Genomic DNA, 10,105 nt, shown 5'->3' on the forward strand with positions numbered 1-10,105 from the left:
ACATCAAATAAAGAATGAGAAAAGAGAATATTGATGTTATTAGTGTTAACGATGATAGAAAAGATAATGATAATGATGCATAATTACACAATAAAAATAATAGAAATAAAAGTTATAAATAAGGATAAAAGAAAATGGTGGTAGTACATAATAGCAGGCTAGCAGCTATAGTTAGTTCTATTATTAATTTTTTTTTAAAAAATTTTAAAACACTACAAATTATAAAAAAAACTTTTGGTATAAATTAATTTTTATTATTATTTAATTAATTTTTAAATAAAGGAACCATATTATCTCAAAATAATAAGATTGGAATTCAAGTTTTTTTTCTTTACAAAAATTATGTTGTCTTTGACAAAAATAAATAAAGACCAAATTGAGTGTTTACATTTTTTTATAGAGATAAAACAAATTTAAATCCAAAATTTTTGTTTGTCCTAAGCCCATATTTGTTCTTTTATTTATTTTTTTGTTTTACTATAAAAATTGCTACAAGTAGTGAAGTTTTCCTGTTAGTTATATAAATAATCTAGTCTATTGAAAGAATAAAATTTATTGACTATAAAATGTTATATATTCACTTGAATTTTAATTAATTATTTTTTTATTTTCATGCAATTTTAATCAGTTTTAAATTTTCTCCTTCAATTGTGATCATGGATAATTTGAATTTTTTTTTTATTTGAGTATAATTAGTTTGATAACCAATAAATAAATTCTTATTAAGATTTATGCGATTATCTATTTTTGGTCATTGAAATTCAAAATTCTCTATATTAGGATTTAGATTCGGGCACTAATTTGGATGAGTTATGGTAAAAAATTTACGTTTGAGAGGCATTGAAATATGCTTTGATTGGAATAAAAATAGATAAGACAACTATCAAGACAAAGACAAAGAAAAAGTTTCAAGAGAATTAAGATAAGTGCAACTAGAATATATTTATTGTCATCAAATTCAAAAATATTGTTGACTGAAAAAACTAGTGTGGACTCCTATATTCACCCGTAAGGACCAAAGAAAAGCAAGAGAAAGGTAAGGAAAAAATATAAATATCCGAAGACCTTCCCCCAGAAAAATCATTGATAGTTAAAAAACTATTATTCATAGAGGATATTAAGAATATTAGGAAAAGTGAGCTACTAAATAGGGAAAAGGAAAGAGAAGAAGAGAAAAAAAATAGAGAAAAAGATTACGACAATCAAGAAAATAGGCTAAATTTCAAGCGACGACGAAAGAATAAAAATTACAAACTCATCCTAGATACATCAAAGTAACGGAGATAAATGCAAAGGAAAGTATAATGGAGAGGATGACAAAGGAAAGGAAAATGGATATGCAAATATTTAACGTTGACACATCCACAATGAGTAAAAAGCGACGAACTCTTTATAAGATTGTATGTGAAAAAATTATTACAAAGTGATTTACTTAATTGTTGATTCTATTCATAGAGTGAGGTTGTAAATTGGCATTGCTTGTTTAATTTCCTTTATGTATTTTCATTTTTGATGTACCATATTTTATTCTCTATTTGGGTCCTATGTTTTATTTCTTTGTGATGTAATTTTTAAAATGAGTCAACATTGTTGTGAACTAGCATTTACAAAAAGTAAAAGTTGCAAAACTAACTATTTTCTAGTTATTGTAAACTAGTCATCACAAATTAGTCATTCCAAAACTAGACATTATGAACTAGTCATTGCATAAATAGACGTTAAGAACTTGTTAGTTATTGCAGAAAAATATATAAATATCAATTATATATCATTCATTTATATTCACAAATTTCGCTTTAAATTTAGTTTATCATCCTATAAGATTACTAAGCAATACATTTCAACAAAATAGTTAGAAAACTCTTATAAAAACAAGGGTTTTGATAATATGTTTAATGAAGTTTTGTATGACAAAAAAGTTTGGTGAAATAACACAATCATAAATAATTAGACGACAAATGTTTATTTGATGATTCAGAAAAAGAAAAAGAATATCTTGATATATCAGCAAACCAATATTCCAAAAGAGCTCTTTCTCCACTCCTCGTAGGTGGATAAATAGAGATCAAGAAACAAAACCTGATCGTCTATTCAAAGCTTACTTTGTAGAAGAGCCGATGCATCATGCTGGGATTTTTCAATGAAGGTTTCAAATGAGAAGATATGTATTTCCTTGGATAGTTGATGTCTTTGCAAATGTCTATCTGTATTTTCAACAGAGGGTCGATGTTATTGGGAGAAAAAATTTGTCACCACTATAAAAATACATTGTTGCGATAGGAAGGCACTATTGGAGGGATTGCAAAAATCTAGGAAGCTTGTTGTAAGACTCTTCCCAATCACCATATATATTTACAATTGCCTTTTGTTTTTTTAGCTAGACTTTTCGATAGGAAGGCTTGAAGTGATAATTCTGTTGCATGATACTTTACAACACCAGGATGCATATTGAAGCGTTGGCTTGGATGATAGACAAGATGACGCCACCAATCACCGAGCTATCTAGCTGGGCATGGTTAGCAGATATTGTCGGTGCCAGGCAGGTGTGAGGTCCACAAAACTTACAAACCTTCCTAAAATACAACATGACGGCAAACATGTAACTCATGAATAAAAAGCAAAAAGCAAAAACCATAGATAACTTAAAGCATAAATGGTGACTAGTTACTTACCAATAACCAAGATTTTACCTAAGTAACATGTGTATGCTCCATGGACACCCATCTGAGCATTGCCTGCTTCAACAGTGATACTTTATATAATCAAATTTAACCACTTTGTACTTTGCAGCTCACCAAATACTATAATTTTTTTACCCCATATGAATATCTTTCCTACTCTTGAATCGGTGGCCCACCCGAAACTCAATGCCCTTGTCAAGGTTGTAATCGTCACCTAACGTACCAACGCCACAAAGTGGATCTTCCTCCATCGCATTAAGGTGCAGTGTGATAGTGGCTAGGCACACTGGAAAGGTCAGGCACAATACAGGTAAGAGAAATCTTCATTCTAACGGAGTATCCGCTACAAACTCATCCTCCTAAGAGCTATCGAAGGAACCACCTGTCTCAGTGATATACTCCTCTAACTCAAAATCCTCCTACATGTGATCTTTTGGTGTAGCATAATGCAACCAAGATGCAGCAATCGATGGCCCAAGGGTGTAGATGTAGATGGATCAGCTCCTCCAAATATCAATGACCTCGGCGCGTATAGCTCTATAACTTAGTGTGTTAGGATTCTCCTATGAATATCAAACATCGCAAATACGTGTTCATCGTCTACGACTCAAAAAAGTTTGAACTTAAAGTCTTTATTTGCCAAAGGAATGAAGCACCTAATTTTGGTAACCTCTCTTTTGACTTTGAACCCCATTTTCATTAATATCAAATTCTTTAAATCCGGTAGAGTGTCGAGCTGAATTGAGGCATTCAAACACACCTCCTTCGTCTTTATCTCTAATACAATTATTTATATAAACACTCACAACAACATATTTATTATTAGATATTTTCAGAAAATACATGAAGAGAATTGAAAAAAAGATATTGGAGTTACAATAAAATAAACAAACTCTTATATAGCTGAAAATTATTATCCCATTAATATTGTATTTGTACATATAATGATTTTTTTAAACATGTATCTTATTTTCGGTGTGGATAAATTTATTATGAACGTATTTCGCCCCAAGTATACACAAGATATGTAATAAGGTTTAAAAACACATTAATTCTTGCGTCCAAATTTAGTATTTATTTTATTTTATTCTATTTTATTTTATTTATTAAAAAAATCTCTCTCTCTCTCTCTCTCTCGGTTTTTCCCTCTCACAACGCAGTCACTGCTCATCGGCATCGCCATGTCTCAGGTATAACGCTCTGGCATTCCTTCAAAGCCCCTTCGATATATCGTCTGCCTCGAAAAACCCTAACACAATTACCTACCCTAATTTGTTATTAATGGAGATTTAGGGTTTTGATCTATTACCAGATGTTACTTCGATTTCATGCCAATGAATTAGGACTATTTTTTCTTTTTTCGGAATTTTCTTCTCTCTGCAGGTTTATTTGTGCAATTTGTGACGTAAGAACCAATCAAATTGGCGTTGATTGATTGATTTATTTTGAATTGTCGTCTGGGCTTGTCGAGGTAATGGAATGTGAATCTTAGCTTTATTTTTGGTTTTTCAGGTGGATAACAGGAATTCTTCAGCTACCAAGCGTGCTAGGACTGATGGTGCTTTCTCTTGATCCTTTTTGTTTTTTTTTTTAATAAATGAATATATATCAAATTATATATATTCTGATTTTTGTGGATTGCATTATTGCTATTCATAATTGAAATTCACGTGTGGAATTTTACGTACTATTATGCATTTGTGTACTGAAGTCATACTTGCTTACTTTCATAATCGCCAATTTGTTACTTTAAGATGCAAACTCTACCTCAATGATTGTCCAAGATGTAGTACAACGGTAAGTGTTATCATGAACGATGTTCTACACTATGGTGTTGGTGTTCTCATGTGATTTTCTGGTGCATAGGATAGCATGTATTCTTTCAATTCGGTGTTACTTCATTATATTATATATTTGGAAAACCTTAGCTCAAAAGTGAGTTTAGAAAAATAAATGTTTTGGAAGATATCTATCGATATTACTTATGCTGGTGTAGCAACAGAAATGATATATGTTGCAATATTAACATTGCACTTTTGTTTCTTGTCATTATATTTGAAGTATATTCGAAAACTTTGTATTGTGTGTCTTTGCATTACTAATTTTCTATGATGCACGGATATTGACACGAATTTTAAATTCTTATAAGACACGGGAACACGACATGTCAGCATGTATATATAAAATGTAAAGTATTTTTTAGATAAATTGTAATGATATTTTGATATTTTATTGATATTAAAATATAAATTAATTTGTTAGCTATTTTTAATGTTTGTTTTTAATTATATAAAGTATTTAAAATATTTTGTTTTAATAAATAATAATATATACTATTTCTAAACTTATTTCAAGAATATATGTTAAGAATAAGATTGGACTCGCTAATATATGATAGTATTTAGCTGTGTTCAAGCGTGTCTGGAGAATTTTTTTTTATTTTTTATTAAGACATAGTTGCGCACAGAAGACGCGTGTCAGACGAGTGTCAATTAGTGTCATGTTTGAAATTTGTCCAACACGTGGACACGACAACTCAGCAAAGTGTCGTGCTTCATAGCTAATTTTAGATTACAATGAGATATCTTATTTAGTTTTGGCTCGAAGTGCATTTATGATGGAAAAGTTCTAATTTGTCATGAAATATTTCTTTTGTACGTATGAAACGTTTTGATTGGTTCTTTCAAATTTTTTTTGGCCCTTTCTTGATGTCGTTACTTGCGTGAATTTGTAAGTTTTAGTTCTTTTATAACTGCTATTTGTATTCTTATGCGATTTGTACAAAAATGTGTACGGACTAGTAACGCTTCATAATAATGTCATTTATATTTGAAAATATATTTTAAGAGGTGAATTGTTGTAATCAATGTTGTTTGGATAGCATTGATCACAAAAAGTTATGAATGTGTAATGTTTTATATTTTCCATAAGCAAACATCTATTTTACGGAAAAGAATTACGAAGGATGAAGGGCCAAAAACTTGTAGTCCAAAGGTGCTTCTCAACATTCTTACCACAAAAGCAACAGCTTGCTTGCTTTTATTGATATCTCAATTTGAGGAAAATAAATGCAAAACCCTTACAAGCACAAAAATCTGCATATTTGCATAAAATCTGCATTTTCTATTGTTGAATGCCAATCTAATCACACTTTAATTGATTTCTGTTTGTAGGTAGTCGTAGAGAGGATGATTGGACTTGCCCCAGCTGCGGCAATGTCAATTTCTCTTTCAGGACAACTTGTAACATGCGTAACTGTACTCAACCGAGGCCTGCTGATCATAATTCGGTATGGTGTTAATATATTGTCATTGCAAATTTTAAAATACAAATTTTCCTCTTATAAATGATTTGAGGTTTCATTTGTTTCATAAAGCATTCTGTAAGGTGATTTTCCTCTTGCAAATGATTTACAAGGTCTCATTTGTTTCATAAAAGCATTTTATGATTTTCCTCTTTCTATGTTTCTTGTTATATTGTGTTTATGTGCGTTTCATAAGATTTTCTTTCGAAATCAAGGGCAAGAGAACAAACATAAATCTATATTTATGCTTAAATAACTAAGTTCCGGCATATTATTTTATCCTTTATGCATACTCATGATGAACTTCTGCTAGTATTTTTCCTTCTTCAAATTAAGTATCTAACTATATACTAAAATGGTTTCAGAAATCTGCTGCCAAGCCTCTACAAGCTCCACAGGGTTACTCATCCTCAGCTCCTTATTTAGGATCCAATACTCCCTCCTCAATATATCTTGGAGTCCCACCATATGGATCTTCCCTATTCAATGGGTCATCTATTCCTCCCTATGATGTTCCATTTTCTGGAGGATCAGCTTATCACTACAATTATGCAAGTCGCCTTTCTGCTGGCAGTCCTTATCGGCCATTGCATTTATCTGGGCCAACACCCTACTCAAGCGGATCCATGATGGGAAATGGTATTTACTTTTTGCCTTTTCATTAGTTTCAAGTCAATAAAGTCTAGCAATTGTGTATTTAATGTTATTTTTGCTGTTGCTTCTGTAATATCTCCTTTGTTGATTGGATCCTGTTCCAGTTAATATTAACCTTTTGGTTGGAAATTCCATGGCAGGTGGAATATATGGCATGCCACCACTCTTAGACCGATATGGACTGGGTATGCCTATTGGACCTGGAGCAATGGTATGACATTAGATGTTGAACGTTGTTGTTTATAAATTACAATGTTTGGACAAGACTGTCATACTTTGTAATTCATCTCTGTTGCTAGTTGGAATTTAATAGTCAATTTCTGCCTGAGCAGGGTCCTAGGCCGGGATTTTTTCCTGAGGACAAGGCTCCAAAAAAGGGTGCAGGTTTGTTCTATTTGGAATATTTGTATTTTTAATTCAACTGAGAGTTTCTTGATGTAGCATTGTTTCTTCCACTTCCTATTTTTTCATGTAGATGCAACTCGTGACAACGATTGGACATGTCCAAAATGTGGCAATGTCAACTTCTCATTTAGACCTGTATGCAACATGAGAAAGTGCAATACACCGAAGCCTGGATCCCAGGTCTGCTGCCTTTACATTGAGCAAATTGATTTATGTTAATTTCTTTTATATAGAGAAAATGTCAATTTATGTTTGACATTCATTGTTATTGTTTACAATTGTTGGATGTGAACATGTGCTGCAGCCCTCGAAGTCGGACAAAAATTCAAGTAAGTTGGCAAAGCATCTGTCCCTACTTGAATGATGCCTTTGTGGCTTTGGCTTATGTAGAAGTGTAATTGGTAATTATGTTTCCTGATTCTTGTACTTGTCATTCAGAGCAAAAGATGCCTGAAGGGAGCTGGAAGTGTGACAAGTGTAACAACATAAACTATCCATTCAGAACCAAGTGCAACAGACAGAATTGTGGTGCTGACAAGCCAGCTGAAGCAGAGAAATCAACCTCACCAGCTCCAGATCAAAACGATCAGGTTTGTTGTGGAAAATACTTGCATTTTGTTAACCTTCAAAGCTTGTTGCAACATCTATTCATCTTACAAGATCTGTGTAACATAATGAACATTTTAAAATGGCAAGCCATTGTGAAGGTGTTATTTAAGATGGAGTTTCATCTTTGCTTTCTTTCATTTGGATCTTTTTGTTTCAGCTTTACGTATGTGTTTAATATTTACGTTATATTTATCCATTGCAATATTTAATTTGCAATTATTTACTGTTCCAGTGAGTTCTAGGACATATTTGAGGGTTGAGAAGGTCCAGAGTTGTCATCAAGCTTTGCCCAATTTCGGTGTCTGACAGTCAGTCTTGTCGTCCTCTATTTGAAGCAGTTGTCAATTCACATTCACCTTCTCGTTATGTGTGTCAAGTTGTTGTATTAACTGAGATGGTATTTTGGTCTTGGATTGTTGTGATGCATGTGTCAGCCAGCTTTCCTGGCAAGATTTTAAAAGTCGGTTCTGGAATTTCACAGATAGGTTTCCTATACTCTTCGGAATCAACTCGTTATTCTAGTGGTAATGTTCCCATATGCATTTAGGTAAGTTACCAGTGGCAGAAAGGTTATTGCAGCTTCCTCCCAGTTCTAAGTTTTCATTTGGTTCTGGTTGTCTGTTTTAAGTTTATCGTTAGATGAATAGATGCGTCAAAAACATATGAAATTTGGAAGTTTAGATTATTTAGCTGAAAAAGCGTCTGCTTGTTATCCTACCTTCACTATTAGGTGCATCAGCATTTCTAAATCCTTTTTGGTGTCATCACATGTAGCACTTAATTGATGTTTAGGAGTAGATTAATTTTGGTTGATGGCAGAATTTTAATAGGGTTATTTAACACGTAGCACCTCTTGCTATAACATGTACAAGGTAAGATCATCACTTGGAATTTGATCACTACATGAGGTTTATGATATATTACACATTTTCCTGGTTTCCTGCATATTCTATGTGGTCACATGAGTGGATGATTTCGAAGGAAGTTATAGAAATTTTCTATGTCAAGATGGGGTAGTTGTCGACAGTCCAAGTCAATTACAAACTTAGCAGCAAGTTCACTGCTCTACGATCTACACGTTGTTTGACTTTGTCTAAACGGAATAGGAGGGAGAAATAAACTAGGTAACCTCTCATTGTATTTAGGAGCCATCCATTGCGTGAAGAACATTGTTTTGTTTGTGAACAATGAACCATGGTTGAGAATACTGAATGGAAGGGAAATCGAACCATTCATGTCCGTGGTTTAAGTCTGGTGTATTATGGTCAGGCCTATTTAAAATAAATAAATAAATGATCACATATAAGTATAACTTAATTTTTGTTAGATGGATTGGACAGTCACAACTCTAGTCATTCACTCGCATTACACACACAACACTTGAAGGTTTCCATCCATTGCTGGACAGGTTTCGAATCCCGAGTGCAGTATTTGATTTGTTATTCAACTAAAGCCTCAGGCCTCAGCTGCACATTTCTTTTTCTGCGTTTGTTGGGTCAATGAATGACAAAGCTTTGTTGCTTGTTGATCCTTTAAAAATAAGGCTGGCCAAGAGTCGAGCCCAATTTGTAACTGAATCACCAATTACTAATCCTAAAGTAACAAATCCCTTCTGTCCAAAATAAAGAGTAACAAATTGGAAACACGTTCCTTAAAGCAAGTGAACTTGCTGTTCTTGCTTTTCGCAATGAGCCACCGACAGTTGCTGAAATCAGATTGGCAGTAACCATGTTACATAACAATCACTGACATTCTTGATCACTAGTGGGCAACGAGTGGCTGCCAATGCTTGTACGAGAATCATTGTATGGCATTGTTTGTCATAACTGACTGGGTAGTGGCACCTGATTGTGGCAACTAGATGGTGGAGGGACAATTATGTAGTGGCTGAACGGTTGTGTTCTAGGATTTGGGTCCTCTAAAGTTTGAAGAGAGTAAAGTGTGATCTCTCACCGTTTATTTCATAGGTGGGACTAAGAATAAATATGAAAGAGAAACTATTTAAGGGTAAAAGATCACACTTTACTCTGTAAAGTAAAATTCAAATTTTAGAAGATTCAAATCCTATGTTCTATGTGCTTAAACGTCAGGGATGTTATTCGGGAACTCTGTTGAACTAATATGACTAGCTGGTTTAATTAGGGGTATGCAAAAAAATTAGTTTTACTAAATTGAAATTGAAGTGAAACTGTTTTAAATAAATCATTTTTTTCAAATAGAAAATTGAATTGAAATCATAGTTTTTGTAAAAATCAATTTTTATAGTTCAGATTAGTTTTAAACCAAATTAAAAATAGTTTTATTTAAACACCAAAATTAGCTTTTACATATTTTTTTCTCTCTTCCACTCTCTCTCTCTCCCCTTCTTTTCTCTCTTCTTTCTCTTCCTTCTCTTTCCCCCTCTTTTTCTCTCTTCTCCCCCTTCTCTCTCTCTTTCTCTCCTCTCTCTCAT

General features: G+C 32.9%; 1 protein-coding gene across 1 annotated transcript; it reads left to right on the forward strand.

Moving 5' to 3' along the window:
* Window positions 1-3,797: 3,797 nt before the first annotated feature.
* Window positions 3,798-8,376, forward strand: LOC107482424 (ranBP2-type zinc finger protein At1g67325). Its single transcript, XM_016102909.3, has 10 exons — window positions 3,798-3,871; window positions 4,194-4,239; window positions 5,855-5,970; window positions 6,351-6,624; window positions 6,780-6,850; window positions 6,972-7,023; window positions 7,115-7,224; window positions 7,349-7,373; window positions 7,483-7,634; window positions 7,886-8,376. The coding sequence occupies exons 1-10, from the start codon at window positions 3,863-3,865 to the stop codon at window positions 7,886-7,888; spliced, it is 858 nt and encodes a 285-aa protein (XP_015958395.1). The 5' UTR covers window positions 3,798-3,862; the 3' UTR covers window positions 7,889-8,376.
* Window positions 8,377-10,105: the final 1,729 nt, after the last annotated feature.

This window comes from Arachis duranensis, chromosome 4 (genome assembly GCF_000817695.3).
Source record: "Arachis duranensis cultivar V14167 chromosome 4, aradu.V14167.gnm2.J7QH, whole genome shotgun sequence".
NCBI lineage: Eukaryota > Viridiplantae > Streptophyta > Magnoliopsida > Fabales > Fabaceae > Arachis > Arachis duranensis.